At 39.9% G+C, this 24,735-nt stretch overlaps 1 protein-coding gene across 1 annotated transcript in view; it reads left to right on the forward strand.

The window, feature by feature from the left end:
- PTPRM (protein tyrosine phosphatase, receptor type M) overlaps positions 1–24,735 on the forward strand; it is a 633,774-nt gene that overhangs the window by 481,724 nt on the left and 127,315 nt on the right. Inside the window, 1 exon segment of the mRNA XM_023754237.1 lies at positions 23,336–23,487. Coding sequence (XP_023610005.1) covers positions 23,336–23,487 — 152 coding nt within the window.

A 24,735-nucleotide genomic window follows, 5' to 3' on the forward strand; every position in this document is an offset into this window, starting at 1 on the left:
GTAAAAAGGCAGATCCTTCAAGGTTCTTATCATGTATTATTTTAGGTAATCATGTTTCTATTTACCCCATGTATGTTTTCATGGAAAATATGTTACACAGATGCTGTGTAGCTAAGAAAGTGTCAATGGAGTATCACTGATAACTGCTCAGTTGACTGTTACATGCAGAATATAATGTGGTAATCAATACTTGAATTATTGAAAAGAGATGTATATATAGTGAAAAGGTGGGAAACTAAAAAATAAGTTACTTTTAGATGGAATTTCATGAGTCACTACTTTGGCTTTAGTTTCTGTTCACAGGACAAAGTTAAGAGGAATAGAATTAAGAAGTTGCTTAGGAGTAAGCTTTTCTGTTTATTGGGAGTTGGGATTGTATATTCATAAATTTATAATCTGCATTATGTTCCAGCAATATGTTAATGCTGAGTTCATAAGATTAATCAGGCCACATGCTGCCCTGTGGTTTCACTAATATAGTTCTCAGATACATCAGCATTTTCTCTTTCACACCACATACAGAAAGCCTTACAGAGCAGTATGGAAGCTGTCCTAACAGGCAAATGCTCAGACATAATTAAAGATGAAGTTCAGCTTTTCTCTTATGGTTGGTGAACAAGATAATGTTCTTTGACTGTATGAGAGGAAAATAGAGAAAGCCAAGGTATTTGGCTGTCAAACACATTCTCATTGAAACGTCACACAGGACTTCACCAATTGCTAGAAGCTCATTCCAGGAATTCCAGCTCCTGCGGAATCACTAAGAAGGCTGGTAGATACATATGGTAGATACATGTAATACCCTTTGTAATACTTTAAGCAATAAAACAATTTAAAAAAAAGAAGAAGAAGGCTGGTAGAATGAGAGCATTCCAAGTCCAGTGGGTGGAAACAGGTCATCCCTGCTCTTTGACCACATTTTCCTATTGTACCCTCTGCTTCTGGAATTTGTAGTAATGGGTATCTATTGGCAATCAGTTCCTTTGGCTAAAGTGAACTAAGAACATAGGTGCATGCGTTTCAGTAAAGTAAAATTTTGCCATTGATAGTTAGAAATTGCATATAATTTTAAACTGAAGTTTTTCTTAAAGATATTCCCCCAGATTTATAATAATCAGCTGCAATAACTATTCCTTCAACAGGTATATTCTAAGCAACCAACTCTTACTGGGCACTCTACTCGGTGCTGGTTCAGTAGTGGTGAGAGGAACAATCTAAACATAAAGTAGTCCAAAGGGTTACACCTATTGTCCTAAATAGTGAAAGGAGTTCTTTCTATCTGGCCCTTGTGGCTATAACCGCAGAGACAGCCTGCTCATAGTCTCTATTGAACATAATCTGCCCAGTTACATGGGCTGAAATACTGACTCCCCCTAAGAATGCTGGATTCTAGAATCAATTAAATAGTAGATCATTAAGATGATGTATTTAACTGGGCTGGCTGGATTGACTTGTCCAAATCACCAATATTATTGGGTTGTGTAATGATGACAGCAAAAGAGGATCTGAGGTAGGTGCTCCAGAGCCAACCTGGAGGAAACAGGACTCTAGCCCCACCCTCCTTCAGATGTAAGGATGCTTCAAGGTAAAGATCAAATCAGGCCGGCTCCTGTCCCAGCCACCTCATCTTCTCCCACGCCCACCTTCATTCTCTCTTGATTTTCTAATATATTAATAACAATAATTTCATTTTCTCAACCCTTCCATGGTAACACCTAGTGGTCCTCTTTCTATATAATAAAAACCTAATATGCAAATCAACCGAACAGCAGAAAGACCAGTCGCTATGATGTGCACTGAACATCAGGGGGCAGACGCTCAACACAGGAGCTGCCCCCTGGTGGTTAGTGTGCTCCCTCAGGGGGAGCGACGCTCAGCCAGAATGATGAGAGAGAATCATTGATCTGCTATCTCCTGCACACCCCACACTAGAGATTGAGTCTGCAACCGGGCATGTGCCCTAACCATAATCAAACCAACCATGACCTCCAGGTTCATAGGTTGATGCTCAACCACTTATTATGTTAAGTACTTTGCTCCTTGACTCTGTCTCAGTTGTCCTTCTCTTCCCCCCTTCTTCTAGTTAATCACCTTCTCTCAATTAAATACAATTAAAGTAGCACATAATTCCATTGCAAATATAAAGTATGTGTTCATATACAATTAATTAATCTGAAGGAGCATCTGAGTGTAATCACTGCTAGTTCAGACTATTCTTGGGAAATGCAGGACTGGACTTCTATCTGATTCAATTATTTGGTGCAGCTCTTAGTATCACACCATTCTAGTTTTTGAAGGTAACATGATATAGCTGATATTGTATATATTAATATTCATAGAATTCCTGTGCACTTTAAAATAACTGGAACTTAGAGAAGCATGGTACAAACTACTAGGGAGTGAATTCCTCAATATATGTCAGACTCATAAAACACAGGTTTCAGGAAGTTTGAATAAAACTACTGGCCTTAATTCTCCAAAGAGGTCAATATCATGAAAGGAAAAAATTTAGAGGACTGTTCTAGATTAAAAAGACTAAAGAAACCTGACAAGTAAATGTAGTATATGATCTTTAGAAAAGAAAGCAAAACCCTATGAAGGATATTATTGGGACAAATTGGAAGATTTAAATATGCTTATATGTGTGTTAGATAATACTGTTGTTTTATTGATAGATTTCTTGAGTAAATGAGTAATAATAATACTGTAGTTATGTATAATTCCTTGTTCTTAGGTGATATGTGTTAAAGGATAAATTATCATAATGTCTTCAACCAACTTTCAAATGGTTTAGCAAAATAAGTATATATATATACACATACCTGTGTGTATATACATGCACATATGTATATGTCCACATTTACATGGAGAGAGAGAGAGAAATATAAGTTGCAAAGATTCATTCTTGCCATTCCTTATGCTAAGTGAGTAAAAGATAGGTTTCTCAATTAAGTTTCCTACTGGTAACTGAAGCACACTGAAGAATGTGGGCAGTGGAAGAGGCCAAAACCCCTAAGAGCTTTTCTGTCCAGGTGTGGGGTGGAAAATACATCCTAATGGTGTTTTCCGTGGAGCCATTTGTTCCATATGTGCAGAATTGAACCAAACCACATGCTAACTGCACAAGGTTTTCTTGGCCATTTCTTGAAAGAATGAACCCAAGAAATTTAAATCACTTGATGCCAAATGATGTCAAAAGGATTGCTAACTTTTGCATGTCATTTGTTTGCAAGAGGAATGGAACAGGGGAGGGTAAATTGCATTCATTATTGTACACTTTTTATTTTTGCACTTTCAGCAATAGCACCCCACCACCACCAGCCCCAAATGTGACGCCTTTTTATTGAGGATCTATTTCACCCTCTCCTTTATATGTGTGTTGAATTGTGTGGGGACGTGAATTGAGTATTGGCATTTTGAAATAAAATAGGTTTGTGGTGGTTGTTTTTTTTTAAATCCCTCTAGTAGTTAGTGAAATACTCCAGTAAGGCTGTTTTCTATTGATATATAAATAGAAGGAAGGTTAGTTTTGAAAGTATAATGCCATTGTAGAAAATACAAAAAGGAAAAGGAAAAAAATGAAATCTACACCATGATGGCAGTTGCAGCTTTGGGGAGGAAATGAGGGGAATAGCATAGCCTCATAGCTGCCTCGTTGGCTGGGCAGCACTAATGCACCAGCGTGGAAGTAGTGTGAGCAGAGAGCCATTTTGTCTGCACTTTGCTTCACTTAAGAGTTGTCCAAGCTGCATTTGGACTTGATACAGAGAATGACTGGACTGAGAACCCCTCTTCATAAGTATCCTTATATGGTAACTAACAATAGCAAAACAAAAAATCAAAACCAAATATTTCCCATAATAAAAGCATAATTTTTTTTGAGAAAAAAATTTCTCTCATATGTATCGGATTTATGGCTCTTCTGGTCAGAGTATGGAAAAACTTTGAGTTATCCACATGTATCATCTTCTAATTGTTTACTATGCATTTGCAAGCACAGAATGATACTTTACTGTATAGCTAAAGGCTATAGTTGTAAGCTTCAACCTATGGTCTGAACCTGTGGTCCCACGTGCCTAAGTTATATTGGCTGCCGGAGTGCAGCAAGTAAACAAAGCTTGATCAGAGGCATGTAATTGAGTAGATTCTAAATTCAGTAGAATGTTGTAAACATCTTGACCACGCCCTTACTTTGCCTCCTGGAATCTGGCTATAAAATAAAGACTCGGCTTGCAGGTCTCTCTCCATCAGAGAGGGCAGCGTCCCACCCAGACCCAGCTTTCTTCTCTTGTCTGTCTTTTCTTAATCCTTCACCGCCCCCTCTCAGTCTCACCGAACCTGGCCGTGCCAAAGTACTTTATGGCCAAATTATTTCATTTTATCTAACTTGCTTGACAATTAGACAACCATTCTAGCCTTGGAAACAAAATATGTCCATCATAAAATTAAGAATGTGATCTAAAGTTCAAATATGAAATATTAAACCATTTAGGTAGTAGAAAGCTTTAAGAACTATGCATTTAATATGCAAAGAAACCATCATTTCTCTCAGCTGTAATTTCTGATCCTATTTATAAAAGGAAAATATATGAGGGGGCCAAAAGTAAGTTTACAGTTGTTCATATGGAAAATAATACAAGAATTAATGAATGAATAATAATTAATGAATAATAATACAAGAAGAAACTGTTTTGTGTACTCACAACTGTAAACCTATTTTTGCCTCACTCTATATCAAGTTCAATCACTTATACTAAAAACAAATTTCAATTGGCTGCCTGTGGGTTCTTCAAACAAACAGCCCTATTATTCCTACATGCATGTATGGCCTTAACATTAGGATTATATGATATCATTTTTAGAAATGTTTTCCAAATATCCATATGGTTTCCATTGCTAAGAATAAACCACACCAAGTTCTTTGGATGTGCTTTATTATATGTTTACTTTGTCATGTACTTTATAACTTTAAATATTTTGACATTTTAGAATACAAAAATATGCTGTATTGCTGTGATTTTTATATAGTTATATTTGGAACATGTTATGCTTGAATTATAAAAATAATTTGACACATCCACTATGTTCAGTGGATATCATGTCTGCCAAAAATATTTCCATTTGCACACTGTTAGCTTTCATACATAATTACTTGTTCATCTCAGGACATAATGTCAGCTTGTAGTACGTAACATAAAATAATCTCATCTAGGTGCATAATGAATTTCTATTATCTAAGAGTTGTTTGTATTTCATGACATTTTTCTTCTCTGGGAAACTATATTTTAGGGGAAGGAAAATTGCAAAGATTTTTTAAATCTGTGTTAACTTTTTTGGCATTACAGTATGTTTGATTAAGATCACTATTGTTTTGTGGCAATAGCTAAGGCTAGAAAGTGTGAGAAATAGTTTCTTACCTCCTGGATCTCATAAGACATTATACATATTGAAAGATAATTAATTAAGACAGGAGGAAGTGAGGATAATGATTGCTTTAGTGTGCAGAGAAAAGTGAGGTCACTATTGACCAAAAGGTGAGATGTGGCCAGGGACTGAGCCTTGAAGGATGGGAAAGAAGTGGTTGTGGAGGTGGAAGAAGAGAGCAACTGCAATATGAGATAATGGAGAGAAAACAGTAAAGGCAACAAGTGTTGAGTAACACATATTATATTGATACTAGAGGCCCGGTGCACAAAAATTTGTGCACTCGGGGGGGAGGGAGGTCCCTCAGCCCGGCCTGTGCCCTCTCGCAGTCTGGGACCCCTCAGGAGATAAGGACCTGCTGGCTTAGGCCTGCTCCCGGGTGGCAGAGGGCAGGCCCAATCCCTAGGTGCAGCCCCTGGTCAGGCTCAGAGCAGGGCCGATTGGGGAGTTGGGGTGCCTCCCCGTCATGCACAGAGCAGGGCGGATCGGGAGGTTGCGATGCCACCCTCAGCCACGCTCAGGGTAGGGCCGATTGGGGGGTTGGGGCACCGCCCCCTGTCACACTCAAGGCAGGATCGATGGGGAGGTTGTGGCACCACCCCTGTCACACACAGAGCAGGGCCGATCAGGGGTTTGGGGCGCTGCCCCCTGTCACTCACAGAGCAGGGCCCATCAGGGGAGTTGGGGCTCCGTACCCTGTCACACACAGAGCAGGGTCGATCAGGGGGTTGGGGAGCTCCCCCCTGTCACGCACAGAGTAGGGCCCATCAGGGGGTTGAGCAGCTCCCCCCTGTCATGCACAGAGCAGGGTCGATCAGGGGGTTGGTGCACCGCACCCTGTAAAACACAGAGCCGAAGGGCGATCAGGGGATTGGGGAGCTCCCCCCTATTGGGCACAGAGCAGGGCTGATCAGGGGGTTGGGGCGCCTTCCCCTGTCATGAACAGAGCAGGACAGATAGGGAGGTTGTGGCCCCGCCCCCTGTCACTCACAGAGCCGCAGGGCGACCAGGGGGTTTGGGCGCTGCCCCCTGTCACGCTGATCCCGGTGCCGGGAGCCTCGCTGCTCTGCTGATCCCGGTGCTGGGAGGCATATTACCCTTTTACTATATAGAATAGAGGCCTGGTGCACGGGTGGGGGCCAGCTGGTTTGCCCTGAAGTGTCTCCTGGATCAGGGTGGGGGTCCCCACTGGGGTGCCTGGCCAGTCTGGGTGAGGGGCTGAGGGCTGTTTTCAGGCTGGCGGGTGACTGAAGCTCCCAACTGCTCCTTTTTTTCTTTTTCTTTTTTTTTTCTATTCTGGGCCAGCTTTAGCTCTGAGGCCTCGCTGCTGAAAGCAGGTTTCTGGCCTTTACCTTCTGTATTTGATACAATGTTTCGGTCCAGCTGGCTGAAGCCCGGCTGACTGAAAGCCGGTTTCTAGGGTTTTGTTTAGCTTCTATATTTGCAACATAGTTGCTTAGAGTTGCAGCTGAGAGGCTGGCAAGTCAGGCGGGGAACGTTGGAGTTCGCCATCACTGGAGCAAGCAAGCCTCCGTGTTCGCTTCAGTGCATGGCTGCTGGCCACCATCTTGGCTGACAGTTAATTTGCATAAGGATATGCTGATTAGCCAATGGGAAGGGTAGCGGTCGTACGCTAATTACCATGTTTCTCTTCTATTAGTGTAGATTCTTAATGTAATCCATTCAAATCCATGAATGGCACACTAGGATTTTAGTAGATAAATGGGCAAAGGAAATGAACAGTCATTTTATAGAAGGGGAAGTGCAAATGGTCAATATATGTATTTAAAGCTGTTCAATTTCACTAATAAGCAATGAAATGCAAATTTAGAAAGTAAAATACCCTTAATTTTTCACATCAAATTCACAACTACGTTTAAAATCCAGTAGAGTATAATGAGAAAGGTATCCTCATGCATTTTCTGTTGGGAGGAGAAATTGGTAACAAAGTTTTTGATTTCCACAGGGTTTTTTTGTTTTTATTTTGTTAATCCTCACCTAAGGATATTTTTCTATTGATTTTAAAGGGGGGTGGGGAGAGAGAGAGAGAGAGTGAGAGAGAGAAACATCAATGTGAGAGAGACACATGCCCCAACCTACCAGGGTTGAACCTGCACCTGCAACCCAAGTTCATGAGCCAATGCTCTAACCACTGACGCCCACCAGCCAGGGAAAAATCCAGGTATATTTTTACTTAACTTTTTGCCCAACAAACCATCTCTGAGTCACATGGTGACATACAATTTCCATGGATCATGCCTAAGCATTTTGTGGACAATTGCTAGTATAGGCATCCCACAGAAATGGATGCTCTTTTTTACAAAGAACTGGCCAAGATTTTTATTGTAAATGCTATAAACCAACCTACTATTGATGTTCATCAAGGATAATCAAGTAACTCCTCCAGTGCTGCTGGGATGAGATGTTAGGGGGAAGAACCGACTTCTGTCTTGAAAATCGATCTTGAAGGGCTCTTGCGTGCATCGTGGGTAAAAGGAAATGGATGTGCTTAACTCTAGAACTGTTGCTTATGGAAACATCTTTGTGTAGAGTGTTTGACTCGTGGGCCACTTGGAAACCTATGCCTTGGAGATTATATATATCTTTCATTCGATACTGTGGCAAGGTTAATGATATTTACACATACTTTTCTCTGTGTTGTATGATGTTAGTATAAGTTGAAACTTGCTGGCTTGTCGTTTTCTAAAGTGAATCAGTTTATCTTTGGTTTAACCCGAAATTGCAGCAGAGAGTACGTTTCCTCCTGGGATGTGAATGTAAAATAACTGGAACAGATTGAAGTTGGCAGTGACTAATGAAGTCTCGTGCTAAAGTCGACAAGTCAGTGGGTTTCTGCGTGTCAGGGAGGAAGAGCGGAAGTAGCCAGAAGCTCTGAGATGAAGGCGTTTCTTCCCATCCCTCCTGAGCCGGGCTCCAGTGGGGGAGGGGGACTTAAATATTCCTCCTCCGTTCTTTCTGAAGACATCACAGTTATGTATACAAATTTGTTACATTACTGATAATTCCCAGCTAGCTTCCTTGTTTAATGAGCCGTTTTAGCTGCCTGAAGGTATTCTACATACAATAATTTTAATCAGTCACATAAAATTTATGAACCTGAGCTTCTAGTGAAATTAGCATGTATTAGAATCACGGTAATGCTGCTTTGAGAGCTCCCTCAGCAGGCCTGGCCACCTTGTTCCACCTTTCGTGTTCTGGAAGATCCCTTGCTTGTCTCAAGATGCAGGAATGCGGCTTTGTTGTTGGTTTGTTTTATTTGTGGTTAGTATCTGCATATAACTTCATACATCCCTTTCACATACACACCATTACTTCAAAAAATACCAGAGTAATTTTTTTGTTTCTCTCTCGAAATGCTTTCTTTTTGCAGCTGTGTTTTTCAAACTTTAAGTTCGTTTCAGGGATCCATCATATCATGTTGCATTTTACTACCTTACACATATACAGTGTGCTTGGTGCATTCAGAAATATGTTTTGAAAGAAATCATCGGTGCTCTCTCTCCCTTTGGCTCATCTCTCACAGCCCGTGCCCACACGGAGTGCAGCAAGATTTGTGTTTTCCAGCTCATTAAACTGACAGCAGAAATTAGTTTGTGGTATTAAAAACTAAAAAGTTAAATTACAGCTACACGTGTCCTTTATGCAGTGGGGCGTGTGGAAGATGTTTGATTTTAATGTTTGCTATAATGGAGAATTTAAATTACAATGTTTGTCAAATCTCTAATCTTTGTTACAGGGTGGAATATTAATTATGCTTTTAACTATGAGAGGTAAATAAAACGAACATCCACTGCACGCCCAGGGGTAAATTGCAGATTACCAACAATGTGACATAATGCACTAAACGTCAGTTTTGTCAAACAAATTTAGAGGAACAGTTAAACTATTAGCTTCCTGTTGTTCCAGTGCCTTTCTTGCAGCAAGCGACTGTTTTGAATGAGCAGCAGGGACACTGTGCCTTATGGAAGACTAAGGGAGTTAAATTGAATAAGCAAGATGAATGAGCGCCACAGCCGCACTCAATTAGTTTATAACTGTCCATTAACTTCCGTAGGTGGTTTTGAATAAACAGCAGATTAACTGTTGCTTTGGTGGGGGACTTGGGGAGCCCATGGCAAAGGGGCAGTGTGGCACTCAATGGGAAGACAAATTTTCTGATTCTCATTTTTCTCTGCCTTCCTCTTTCACCATTGTGTACCTGAAGAATTGGTAATGGGGCCTTAGCCTGCTGCCAGTTTAAAGGAAAGAGTTGAGGGGCACACACCCTGCCATTTCTCCCGGCTGTTCTTGCGTGGAACAGTGGTATGCTACTCTCCAAAGAATAAGTAGAATTCACAGCGCTGTGAGCCTATCCTTGGGAAAAGAATTGACTCATGGTTCTGAAGATGGAGGAAGAGGAAACTTCCCATCAATGATAAAAGCCAGATGTCCTCCAGCGTGCTGAGGGTGTGGACGGGGTCCTGAGCAGTAGAGTTCCTTCCCTCATAGGCAGCAATACCAACCTCACAGAACGCTTGAAGTCTACCTGCTCCCAGAGAAGGCATTGTTTTATAATTCTACTCTTCTGATTCTCACCTTGTACTGCACTGAGGAAGCATTACATAGTAAGAGCATTAGATTATTAAAAAGATGAACTGCTAAAGTTAATATGAAGTTATTTTTTAAATAGTGAGAATTAAAAGGGAAGAAGAAGATAAAAGTGTAGAAAGGCAGGGGGGAAAGCAAGAATATATGGAATCTGTGAGTGATGATTTTAGAAACTTTAAAGTATTTCTGCTGGTTCTGAATTTATGTCTTTCAAATATGCATACCAACTTGCTTTGTGGGGCATGCAGACACTACATAATTCTAGCCATTTAGCAGAGCAACTCAAAAATACTGCTTTTCGCCCTAACCTGTTTGGCTCAATAGATAGAGCGGCAGCCTGCGGACTCAAGGGTCCCAGGTTTGATTCCAGTCAAGGGCATGTACCTTGGTTGCAGACACATACCCAGTAGGGAGTGTGCAAGAGGCAGCTGATCTATGTTTCTCTCTCATCGATGTTTCTAACTCTCTATCCCTCTCCCTTCCTCTCTGTAAGAAATCAATAAATATATTTAAAAAAAATACTGCTTTTCACCCTGGCCTTGTGGCTCAGTTGGTTAGTGTATCGTCCTGTACAGCAAAAGGTTGCAGGTTCAGTTCCCAGTCAGGACACATACCTATGTTGCAGGCTCGATCTATGCTCAGTTGAGGATTTTTTTTTAAATACTGCTTTTCAGTACACACACATACATGATCAATGATTGTTTTTTTTCCTCTCTTTTGGAATGGCTAAGAAATTTACACTTGATGCTCTCATTGGCTGGGCTGGTACATTCCCCATGTTGACCTAATTTAGTAGAAGCAACTGTCAAGAGAGAACCAGGAAAAAACACAACGTGTAGTGGATAGGTACACTAATTCCACATTATCTTTCTGAGTTAGAAAGGCTATAGTTTCTCTTTAATAAGAAAGACTCCTTGGGGAAAAGAGCCAAGTCTTAACATAGCTCTGTTGTAGGCAGTGGGAATAGCACCAGGTGTAAGAACTGTGGGGTCAGACCAGACCTGGGGGTATCTCTTTGACACTTGTGACTAACTGTTGGTTGACTTTATAATCAGACTGTTTTCTTTAACCATTCCTTGAATTACCTATCCAAAGGTCATTGATTTTTTATACCAAATTTTACTTTGGACAAAATGTAAGCATTTATATACTGATGGATATTAGTAAACACAACACCTCCTTTATAACTATTAATGAGAACCCTGGAGTGAGGGCAATTTACTCACTAAGTACATCATAAAATCTTTAGGAGATAAGATCCCAATAAACAAAGTGATAATAATCAAGTGAAATAATAGTCAAGTGTTTTCCCTGGAAAAATAGTTTAACTTACACATTAACTCTTTTTCTTCAATTTATCCCCCCACCCAGCTGATTTGAGAGGGCATTTATTTTGCAAATTGCAACAGAGGAGTAGATAGAAATAGATAAGAAGAAAAGCATTATCCTAATGATAATCCAGAGTTTATTTTCTCATTTGCCTGTGTTCCCTGGTACTCTATAGAGCTTGGCATGCTTTGTTGTTGCTTCTATAGTTTTACACTCCCATCTATCCTAGTAGCTATGAGTTTCTCAGAAGCAAGGGCTGTAGTCTTCATTCAGCTGTTAGAAAGGGTTCTAACTTTTCCCTCATATCTACTGTGTCCTTACTAAAGATCACCAAATGTGCTTTACCTATATTCTCATTTAATCCCCATAATCAAACTACAAAATAAGTGATTTGCTCTCCCCTTTATACATATGGGGAAACATTGTCTTTCATATACAAAGCCAAGGGAGGGGTGGGCGTCCCTCTGGTTGCTGCTTTTTAGTTGGTGAACTAAGAAGTATTCATCTGACAGAAGAGAGGGAGGGGCTGATGGAAGTATAAGGAGATTAGAGAAAATGGAAAATTTGTTTTCCTGATAACCCCTAATATATTATTTACTGCTCAGCATAACTTTTCTTATCTAAGCCTTATGTCCCAGCTTCTCAACCTCACCTCCAAAGCCTTCCCCAGAAGGACACCAGGGCTTCACTATAGGCAGCTCATACCTGATGTGTATTTCTAAAAGTCGGTTGACTAATTATAAATAAACTCTGAAAGGTATAGCCATAGAATAGTAAATGTAAAAATTGATTATTGTATCTAGTCAGAATAAAATGGTACGGAGGCTTCAAATCGGTGGCCTAGAGTGGGTGGATAGAAAATCAACCTATTTTCCAATGCATAGTTTAAGGAAAGACTTTCAACTTTATTAATCTCAAATATTAGATATTTTTCACATAATTATTTTAGTTCTAAACATCAGTAGCAGAATGATGTGCTGAGCACTCTCGTTGTGATCCAGGGAGCAGACCTTTCACAATAGGACATCCCCTGCACAGCCACCAAAGCAACTCAAAGTTATACAAATGAAAAAAAAAAAACTTGCATGTTATTGAGGATGATTTGGGCCCAGTTGTGCTGTCTCCCCACCCCCAGGAGTCTTGACTATTCAGACTGCTGAAGACAACACCTCACAGAATCTAGGAATTGAGATTTATGTCAAATATCAATGTGTGTCTGCTGTCGTAGCATTTACTATGGTGGGGAAGAAGAACAGTGTTTTAGAAAGTAAACAAAGCCATAAATCTCTTCTCTGTATACACAGTAGGTCTTCCATATCTGTGGGATCCACATCCACAGTTTCAAGCCACCTCAGATCAAAAATATTTGGGAAAATATGTCACCCTGTTTGCTGACATGTACTGTGTAGTTAGATCTACAATGGCTGTGTCTGTACTGAACATGTACAGACATTCTTTTCTTGTCATTATTTCTTAAACAATATAGTATAATAACTATTTATGTAGCATTTACCCTGTATTGGGTATTATCAGTAATCGAGAGATTATTTAAAGTATATCGAAGAATCATGTAGGTTATATGCAAACACTGCATCATTTTAAGGGACCTGAGAGCATCCAAAGATGTCATTATCCATGAGGGGTCTATCCTCCTTGGATACTGAAGGGCTTTCAAATACCTTCTACCCAGTGTCTGTTCCCCTTTAACTCTTTGATGTGAGTGAAGGGCACCATAGCATGACACAAACAGGTCATATGTTTGAATTAGTTGGCAGTGTGCAGGGGAAGAGTAGAGTTTTTCTCTTTGCTTCAGAAATCAAAGATGCAGTACCTGCTGGATACATATCCCCTGAAATTTGCCAGCACTATTCACCAGGCAGCTCCCAGATAAGCAGATGGCTTCTTTAATCATTAAACCCAATTTTTCTAAAATGCTAATTATTTGAGAAAGATAATTTGAAAGTCTGTCATACATTGCAGAAAAAAGTCTTTCATGTCTGTGTTTTTTGCTCCTAAAAATCACAGGCCTATCACCTGAGTAGGCTCAGTTTCTCTCCTTTTATTTAAATCATGTGACTCTTTAATCACAAGAAAGGATAAAAGAGAGTCAATGAGGAAAAGAACCCCTTTTCAGTATGAAGCGCTCAATTAAAAAGGAAGCTTTTTTTTATTTTCGAAAATTTGCCTTATTGGTGCTTTTTGAACTATGCACATGGAACAGTCTTTCCAGTGGCTTCATAGGGCATGTGCATCTCAATTCCTTTTTCTACAAATTTTCATTGGAACATGGAAAACCAAATTGTCCATACGAACCTTAGTTCTTACTACCAACTTGTCAAGCTATAGAGTTCTTGGTCATTGTCCTGGAAAAACTGAATTAAAAGTCATAGAAACCTGGATATTTGTTCTGGTTCTACGACAAGTCACCTAACCCTTGACAAATGATTCCTCATTTGTAGCCTGGAATAATGGGTTCTATCCATACCTCCTTTATTTATTGGATAAACCATTTCATCCTATAGAATTCCCCACATTCTGAACGGGCATGATGCATTCTTGTAATATCACTTACCGTGTCCTTTACTATCTGTATTTCCTGTGAACTAAGGCAAGAACCAGAGGCCTAATCAGATTCAGGTGTCTTATTTTGGTAAGACTCGTTCATAGGTAATGCTTTGTACTCTTTATAGCATTGCATTGGGGAGCACATAATGCTCAGACTGGTTAGTGGGTGGTGGTTTTGCCAACCGGATCCATCCATTATGAAGTTCCACATCAGCCTGTCACTTAATGGTTTTTTTAAGCTACTGAAGATGATAGCCCAGAATAGATCTTTTATTTTACTAGGGATTTCAAAATAGTAACATCCTAATCCTATCATTCTTCTGTATGTATTAAGTGCCAATCTCGTCTCCACTGTTTGCTTACCCGAAAACAGTTCCTGTAGGAACCCTGACATAAATGTTTAGTTCATTTTATTTTATTTTATTCCTTTATTTTCCAGTTTCAGAATGAATTGGTGCCATAATGTCTTTACACAGTGACCAGTAGTGTCATTGTGGACTCAGGTGTTCAGTGCATTTGATATGTTTGAACACTCCACAGTAATTCATGTTTGCATTTTCAGAGCATCTCATCTTTGGCCAATAGGAGCCCCTTTTGCATCATCTCTTGTTTCTTTTGACTCCAGAACTCTGAGAATTTCTTCCATTTTCCATATGCCAGGATGTTCTCAACTCAGCTTGTGCAGTATCTTCCCCATGACTAGAATTAGCCATTTCTCTAAGAAACTCTGGTTGCTTTTAGTAGGAAATGGCATTTAGAGACCACAATCTGGCTGTGTTTTTTCTTTTTCAATTACAAGTTACCTTTAATATTCTTTTGTATTGGTTTCAGGTGTACAGCATAGTGGTTAGTCATATACTTTACAAAGTGTTCCACCTAATATTTCTAGTACCCACCTGGTACCAGACATAGTTACTGCATTAGTTTGACTATATTCCCTATGATGTACTTTATACCCCATAACTATTCTGTAACTATAAATTTGTAATATTTTAATTCTTTATTGTTTAAAGTATTAACATATGTCTTCTTTATCCCCCATTGACCTCTCCCCGCCCACCCCCACCCCCTGCACATGCCCTAACCCCCTTGTGTCTGTGTCCATTGGTTATGCCTATATGCATGCATACAAGTCCTTTGGTTGATCTCTTACTCCGCCCTCACCCTCCCCTGCCTACTCTCTGAGGTTTCACGGTCTGCTCTGTGCTTCTCTGTCTCTGGATCTATTTTTGTTTATTAGTTTATGTTGTTCATTATATTCCACAAATGAGTGAGATTATGTGATAATTATCTTTCTCCAACTGGCTTATTTCACTTAGCATAATGCTTTTCATGTCCATCCACGCTGTTGCAAATGGGTAAGAGTTCTTTCTTTTTTACAGCAGCGTAGTATTCCACTGTGTAGGTGTACCACATTTTTTTAACCCATTCATCTGCTGATGGGTGGAATAGAGCTTTCTGGATAATTAGCTCTGCAATATCTAAGGGGTCACCTGGATTTTATGATAATGTCACTGCTTAAATTAAGATACAGAACATGCAGTTTTCTTGTTTATTGAGCTCCAATTTCCCTCTGTGCCTACAGCAATAGCTGGCACTGTTTTTATTAGACAGAGACATTTCAATTTTTTAGTGAGATTAACAAACTTTGTCAAGAGAAAACTAGAGATACTATTCCAATATGACATGCATTAAAAAGTCCTCCCTTTCTCACTTGTATTTATAGTCTGATAGAGGATCAACAGTATACCAATTTAGTCTTGGTGCAGAGTGACATTTTTTAAACCATTAAATTTAAGATAATGTGCACACATGGAATTCAGCAACATAAGCTGACTGTAAGCGGAGACCCACTATCACTAATGTCACTTTATTCCCATTGCTCTGTTGTGGATTGTACCTGTTTCATATATTTTTGCCATCACTGGTTCCAGTCCCTCTGGGTTTATATTGCCCTGATATGAGAAATAAAACTAAACAAAGTATTACTAAGGAGGGCAGATACTGTGTCTGTTCTTTTTATTGCTGACTTTTATTAGTGTTTTAAAATCTTGGGCTGGTTTGGGAGAATACCCGAGGTGCTAATGTGAGCTGGGAATTATTCCCAAGGGCTCTATTTTCAGGTGAATCTTGGGAGAGCAGAATATGTGTGTTTTTCTTGGTTCTTTCTGCAGCATGTGTTCGAAGGACCCCAGCTTAAAACAGTTATAAGACATAGCTCTCACCCTTGGGCACATGAGCCAAATGTAGAATGAGGGGGGAGATGGGGAAAAGTGGGGCTCACTGGGATTTCTCCTTGGTAGGAAAGATAACCTAAGGAAGTGAGGAAGATGCCTGATTACATAGGTAGAAATGAACGAGGGTGATAAGTGCATTTCAGGATTGACCCAAAGGCTTCTCCTCCAAGGCTGTTACATGAATAATGTTAAATTCAAGTTACTACAAAAAAAAAGTTGTGTGGGTTTTTTTTAATTCTTCATCACTTTAAAAACAACATTATCTGGTAATTCTCACAGAGCCATCTTTAAGGGAATAGCCTCTTCCTTGTTCATTTAGGTTTATTCAGCTGGATCTTGGCAATTTGGTATAACGTATGAATTATCTCACTCAACCAATATCTAATTTATCCTTATTGTGAGAAAAATTAAATATTTTTCTTGGTTCCAGCATCTGCCCCAGTCCTTAATCAAGTGTAAGCACACATTTAATTTTAGAACCCAAACCAGAAAGTCTTTTCATACTTATGTCTACATGGGATTCCAAATCTTCAAGTTTTTCCATCTCTGTAGAATTTTAAATGACATAACTTAAAAATGAAGACACCTTTTCTGAGATCAATAACTGACCTTTAGTTCAGTGCTACTAAGTCATTTTCCAGACATGATCTTTATTGACATAACCCAATGTGTCAGGGTCTCTGATAGGGGTCGGAGTGGGGACAGTAATGCTTTTTGGTGAACCATGTTCTATAACCCTGAGTTACAATAAACAGGGAATGTGATTAGTGTCAATCAAAGGCCATCATTGCAAATTCAATACCAACAGGAGTAACCAATTTGGGGTGTGGTGAGGTGGGGAGAGAATTTATTCAGTGGCTATAGCTCAGTTATCAAACAGCTCAGCTGAAAACAGCACAATTGTGATACAGCTCAATTGTGGAGCAGCTTGATTGTGGAACAGCTCAACTGTGAGACAGTTGAAGTGGCCAAGGCAATGCAGCTCAGTTCAGGTGTTATAGCTCCAGCAGGAAAACTCAGTCTTCAATGGAAACTAAGTATGCACTTCCTTGAGGCAGAAGTAAAGCTGACAGATATAGAGAAAAGTGCCGGCCCCTGGCCCCCTAATACATGATTGGTCCATTTCTATGCAATGGTGGACTCCAAATCTTCACAGTTCAGGTGGTCCAAATACCATCATCCTGATTGGTCAGAATGGAGACACTCTGATTGGCTGGTGCTGATGCAAATGAGGATATAGCTGTGCTGCCCCTATTGGCCTGGGCAGGTCTTCAGCCCATTGGTGGATTTATGAGCCTAGCAGCTCCTTTGTAAAGGTCAGCTCAGGTGGCAGGAACACAGTACAATATGCAGCTAGCTCAGTGCAGCTTTTCCATGAAGACAGAGAGCATGAGAAGTTTAACAATGACTAATAAACTGTGTTTATAAATTTCATTTTCAAGTAGTTTAAAATATCTTTTAAATTTCTCCTGAGATTTATTTTTTTACTCAAGCGCATGGTTTATCCATGGCTTATACATACATGCATGTAAATTATTTGGTTAATCTCTTTCCACCTCACCCACCACTTCCCTCTGAGATTTGTCAGTCTGTTCCATGCTTCAGTGTCTCTGGATCTATTTTGTTCATCAGTTTATTTTGTTCATTAGATTCCACATATAAGTGAGATCATGTGATACTTGTCTTTCTCTGACTGGCTTATTTTGCTTAGCATAATAATCTCCAAGTCTCTCCATGCTGTCTCAAGTGTAGGAGATTCTTCTTTTTTATAGCTGCATGCTTCCACATCTCTTTTATCCACTCATCTACTGATGGGCAGTTGGACTCTTTCTAGATCTTAGCTATTGTATATAGTGTTGCGAAGAACATAGGAGTGCATGTATTCTTTCTGACTGGTGTGTTAGGATTCTTAGAGTATATTCCTAGAAGTGGGATCACTGGGTCAAGTGGCAATTCCATTTTTAATTTTTTGAGGAAACTCCATATTGTTTTCACATGCTGCACAGTCTGCATTCCCATCAGCAGTGCACTAGGGTTCCTTTTTCTCCACTTCCTTGCCAGCACTGGTCATTTGTTGATTTGTTGATAGTAGCCATTGTGACAGGTGTGAGGTGATACCTCATTGTCATTTTAATTGTAACTCTCTGATGATTAGTGACTTTGAGCATTTTTTATATGACTCTTGGTCATCTGTATGTCCTCTTTGGAGAAGAGTCTGTTTAGATCCTTTGCCCATTTTTTAATTGGATTTTTTGTCTTCCTTTTGTTAAGTTGTATGAGTTATTTATACATTTTAGAAATTAAGCCCTTATCAGATGTATCACTGGCAAATATATTCTCTCATACAGTGGGATACCTTTTCATTTTGTTGTTGCTTTTTTTGTGCTGTGCAGAAGCTTTTTATTTTGATGTAGTCTCATTTGTTTATTTTTTCCTTTGTTTCCCTTGCCCTAGGAGATATTTCAGCAAATATATTGCTATGAGAGATGTTTGAGATTTTGCTGCCTGTGGTTTCTTCCAGGATTTTTATGCAGACAATAATGCAGTGAAGGCCTGGGGAGGGGGTAGAAGCAGAATGCAGGGGGTCAATGGAGGGGAAAAGGGGTGCATCTATAATACTTTCAATAATAAAAATAATGTTTAAGAAGTGAAAAAAAAGAAATGCTAGGACACCCTATGTCTTTGTGTCATTAGCTCTTGATTCAAAGTCATAGGCAAATGCACCTGATTAAATAAATAAATAAATAAATAAATAAGAAGTGTTTGGTTTAATCTCCACATATTGTGGGGTTTTCCAGTTAGGATTCTCTTACTAATTTGTAGTTTAATTCCACTGTGGTCTGAGAGCATACATTGCATGATTTCTGTTTTATTTCTATTTTAAAGTGTGTTTTATGCCCAGAATGTGGTCTATGTTTGTGAATGTTCTCTATGAACTTGAGAAGAATGTGTATTCTAGTATTGTCAGATGAAGTGTTCTATAGATGTCAGTTATATCACGTTGATTGATGGTGCTGTTGAGTTCAACTATGTTCTTACTGATTTTTCTGCCTCATGGATCTGTCCAGTACTGATAGGGTGTTGAAGTCTCCAGCTATTGTAGTGGATTCATCTATTTCTCCTTGCAGTGCTATTAGTTTTTGCCTCACATAGTTGGATGCTCTGTTGTTAGACACACACATGTTAAAGATTGTTAAGTCTTCTTGGAGAATTGACCCCTTTATAATAATGGAATGCCTTTCTTTGCCCTGATAACTTTTCTTGTTCTGATATCTGCTATGTCTGATATTAATATAGCTACTCCTGCTTTCTTTCAATTAATGTTAGCATAATCTATCTTTCACTGTCTGTATTTCAAAATGGATATTTTTCTACTCTTTGTGCCAGAGACCAGGGGACAGGAGGGTTGTTCATTCTTTACTATGAGGACCTGGTAGGGCTCCTGGGGGTAAGACTCACAAAAGTATGGGGGCCCCTAACAATGGACCCTCCTGGAGTTTATAAGTTTCAGACTTGTCCACACTGAACCTCCAATAATGTGTCCATTAGGATTTAGGTTTTCCTACCCCATTGCGGGTTCTCACTGAGATTTCTGCTCTGGTGAGTTGTAATTCTCTGTATCCACCTGTTTGTCTCTGTAATTTGGGGGTCAGTGGTGTGTCCTGGGACCTCAATTATCTGGTGAATTGTCTAAGAAGAGTTGTTGATTTCAGTTTGTTCAGCTCTTTACTTGTTGTTTGGACAGAGTGATGACCTCCAAGCTTCTTGCATGCTGAACTGTAAACTGATTCTTGATGATTCGTTTTTCATGTCGACAGAAACTTTTTTTTATTGTCACAGGGGCCTTTGAGATTCATGCAGTTCAAGTTTGAAGAGTTGAGATTAAAATATTTCAGGCAAATCATTTGTTAAAAATCAAATGGGAAATAAATTGACTTGTGTCTTTAGATAAGATTGCAAAGAAAATTGCTTCCACTTTATGAATTTCCCTGCACAAAACACTTTATTTCATTGTTTACAAAGTTTTCCTGACAGTTTTCAAAGTTTCACTTAAAAAAAATACAGATCGGAAACACAAAGCCTATAAGAGAGAGCAAAAGAGAAAGAGAAAACCCCAGTTTATCCACAGATTCCCAAGCCTCAATTCCAAATCTAGCCTTCCTCAGCCATTATGTAATTATGGACTACTGCATCAGGCTGAGTATAAGAAAGAACATATGAAAACCCCAAGCAACAACTTGCACCCTTCATAACCAGGCAAGGTACTTTGATAATTAGGCTATAGAACAACTCTCCTTTCTAATGGTTTGGTATGACAATGACTACTTCAATTAACAAGAATATTGGGTACCACCTGCTTTGTATAAAGCATTGGTTAGATGCTAGTAAATTAATCCTACTTTTCAAAACCGAATATTTAGTTATGGGGTTGCATCACCTGTAAAACGGGAGGTAAGAATAGTTCTTATAAAGTTACTAGGATTAAATGAGATAACACTTGTAGAGATATCACTTGTGCACTGTAGATTAGTTTCCACTCCCTTCCATTCCAATGCAATCCTCTAAGTGCCATTATTAACAGAGGGCAGAAGTGCCCACAAACATGCTTTGTTTGGGCCCCATACTATTTTATTTTTTTAATTTGAATTACTAGTATCTGATGACACTTTAAAAAATTTTAAGTTCACATAAAGTCTGGATTTCTAGTTTCTCCTGAAATTTACAATGTCTGGGACCTCCATGGGGTATCACTTTTGGAGCCAAGTGGCTGTCACCCTCTTCCATTACTCTAGTCTCCACCTCTCCTTGTTGTCTTGGGCCTACTTCACTTACTTTGCCACCTGCCTGGTCCTAGTGAGGTATTTGTGTTTGTGACATTTGATGCCAATAAAAATGTGGTGAGACAGATTAATGCAGGAAGACTTGCTGAGCACATTGTGAGCTGGGTTTTGAAGAAGGTTCTTGGAGATAGAGGATGTGCTTAATGGATATGAGCTTAAAGCTGTAGGTCTCTCACATGAAAATCTCTTTTTGATTTGAACAGGTTCTCTTGAGTCCTTAAAAGGCTCTTTTTGTGCTTAAAGAAGATCACCATTGAAGTGTGTAGTATGACATCACTGAAATTAGTTCACACCGGGGAGGATTATAGAGGAGAAAGGGCTTCACCTTTCTTCAATGAAATGCAATATAAGCATTTCATTGGTGCACACATTCCCCCATCCACCACCACTTCCCACCAACAACACCAGAAGTACATTCACTGTCATTCCCTAACCTGTAAGGATCAGAGGAATACAAGCAAGAAAAGACAAAAAGGGAAGTCAGATGAACTTGGCTAGAGCTTTATTCATAGTCGGAACAAAAGAAAATATTGAGGCAATCAGCATAAATTAGTCCAAAGCAAGTCAAAGAAATTCCAGCAAAATTGGAATATTTTGCCTGAATTATGGGGCTAATTATCTCAGTCTTCTACTCAAGTGTTCCTAGGGAGGCCTGGCCTAAGAATGCTTTTCCAATGAGCTGGCAAGTTCAGAAAGGGAGAGAAAATGTGTTATTGTAACCACAGCTTGAGCCTGGTGCTGCCTCTGTCCAGAACACCTATGGAGAACATCTAAGTCCAACCTGCCTCTCAGATGAGCATGGTTGCCTAGAAAAACTGGGCTCTGGAGGTGATCATGGTCTGCTTGCTGGTGACAGAGGAATGCCAGCACCCAGAGGAGTGACACCGGCTTACTTTTCAAAATCTTTACAACTTGAACGGTCTCATAGAAGTTACAGGTGATTTTTCCCAACAACTTTTAGAACTAAAAAGAGCAACTTATTAATGAAACAGTTCTGCCCTCAAAGTACGATATTAAAAGATTATTATAACTACAGGCAAGAAAGCATTTGGATTATGTGGCATTTGGAAATGATGATAAAGATTGTCCATATGGTCTAATGTTGTCAATGCCTTACATTGCATTAGCAATCACCTAATATGGGGGTGATTTTGATTATGTGGCTTACTTTAAATTCTGCTGTGTCCTAGGTCAATCAGAGTCAAGAGCTGCCATTTTCTTTGGTAAATGTTGCTATGTGCTTAGGCAGAATTAGAATATTTTGGGACATAATATTTTAGGTTTTATGGTGCCATGGTCCTCTTAAAACTTTTCACTTTATACCATCTCTGATTCTATTTTTGTCTGTCTTTGGTGCATAAAACCAGCTCCCGTGGTAACAGCTATAAAGACATGTTTGATCTGTTTATTTGTATGTCAGTTCTCCTTAAGTTGATGGCTTTTGTCCAGGTATCTGTAACTTTAGATTAGGAGCTTTGAGTCAATGAGAAGGATGTAGAGCAAGCATGTCAAACTCAAAGGCTAACACGGACCAAATAAACAATGCATGCGAGTTTGACATGCTTGATGTAGAGGCCAGTGTTAAACTGTGCCTCCAGAAGAACTGGAAATCTCTCTGCTTTCCTCAGTCCTTTGCCTCTTCTTCCACTGTAGAGGGTAGGCAACAACTTGAGAATTTTTTACCTTCTGCTCTGTTGAGAAACCTTGATGGGGAACTAATTTGGGCTCCTTTGGGGTTTGGTCCAGTGCCATGGCTATCTGGGAATTGAGGGCTGCCCTCCAGGGCTCCCACGGCCTGGGCTCCTCTCCCCTGTGTGGCTCTGCATCATGCCTGCTCCCTTTTGCACTCCTCACCTCACTCTGCTCATTAGTTCTACCATATGCCTCTTAGATTCATCCTTAGACTATTAGAGTTGTGTTTGGCAAATATACTTACTAGGGGAATCTACTCTTTGGCACTGAATACAGAAATTAAGAAAATAATTTAGTAAAAGGTTAGTAACTAGAAGCATATCAGTAAATAGAAATGATTCTGTTGTACTACATAAAATGGTCATTGTCCCTTTTAATTTACGTTACAGTAGCAAGAACAGAAACTGTTTTAGTCCTAGCATCACTGTGGATATGTCTGAGGATAGGCAGTGGATGATTTTCATCTCCATCTCTCTGCAGCTGACAGAGAACCTGATAGCTAGAAGGCACAACAAATCAATGTTATGAATGAATACGATTAATTCAATAGAAGTTATTCTTGATCGTTTGTCAATACACATGTCAGCATTCCATTTTTTATTCAGACGCATGCCTACATAATGAACTCTCTGTCCTAAGGAAACTAGCCAAGAAGCGGAAGGAGACCATGAGCAGCACGCGGCAGGAGATGACGGTGATGGTGAACTCCATGGACAAGAGCTATGCCGAGCAAGGCACAAACTGCGACGAGGCATTCTCCTTCATGGACACCCACAATCTGAATGGGAGATGTAAGTGCACATGTTTCTTGGCTTCTAATCCATCTCTCTGGTTTTCCAGAATTCCAGATAGAACTGGGGGGTTATAAACCCAAAAACTGCCTAAGAATTCTTTTTTGTCTTACTGGTTTCTTGAGTCCCTTTAAACAGCCCTGGAAACTTCTGCATGTGCCATAGGTCGCTTGGATGAGATGATATTGTACAGGTGGTAGGTCCAGATCCCAGAGGAAAGGAGGCCACAGTTACGGTTCTGGAAAGACTTAGAGAGCAAGGGCTTTTCTCCTCTCCAAGAAGGTACAAGCTTCTCATCATTCTTTTGTTGTTTAGATGCTATTTGTAAGCTAACCAGGCGTTGAATTACACATGAGAAGCCTACTATAAAACAGTTCACTAAATGCCGGTAACCAGTTAATTGATGATTTTTTCAGCTGACAGGTTTGCCTTTGTTATAGGGCTATCAGTGGCAATTAATAAGTTAAACTGTATTTCCACTTCACAAGTCTTACATTTCACACTAGGTGGGTAAGCCGAGCTCAGCTCATACCTTCCCATACTAACACCTGTGATCCAGGTACAGGCATTATTTCAGGAAGCCAACAATTATGTTGATTATACGAAATACAAAAAGAGCAGTTGTTGTGTCCCTGGTGATCTTCTCAGAAACCAGAAGTAAATCCCATGTTGTATACCTGACTCTGGTTCACGGCCCTGTTGGGTTCAAGGTCAGAGGTTTCTTCACCATGTGAAATCCATGCCACAGACGGCTGCTCACCATGGCTGCATGATCAGGCTGTAGGACAGCATGGGGATGGGACAAAAGTGCACTAATAAAAATGTGTAAAAGCTGGAACCTCGTGGCTGAAAGGCACAGGAGTCTAGTCTCTGGGGGGAGAGAACAGATAGCAGGGTGGACAGTGTGTGCTTGTGTCCTGACCACCCATTGGGCCTGTTCTGATTCTGCAGCTCCCCCCATCCACTTCTCTCTCCAGTCACCATATAGTCACCACACCTGCCTTCTCCCAGGCCTTGCCTTTCTCCTACATTCAGCAAAGCTTCATAGAGTTCAGTTGCCTACTTCTCTCTGTGGTGGCTACGGTTGTCCACCTGTTCCTACTTAGATGGGCTACATTTATGCACAATAAACTTTATCATAATGCTCTAGCCTGGTGGAGCAGGAGTTCAGCAGATATGACTTTGACCAGCACTCCTTGTCCTTAGTCATTGTCCTTAGCCCGGTCCTGTCATCTCCAATGTAGGTGA

This window comes from Myotis lucifugus, unplaced genomic scaffold (genome assembly GCF_000147115.1).
Source record: "Myotis lucifugus unplaced genomic scaffold, Myoluc2.0 scaffold_58, whole genome shotgun sequence".
Classification (NCBI taxonomy): Eukaryota; Metazoa; Chordata; class Mammalia; order Chiroptera; family Vespertilionidae; genus Myotis; species Myotis lucifugus.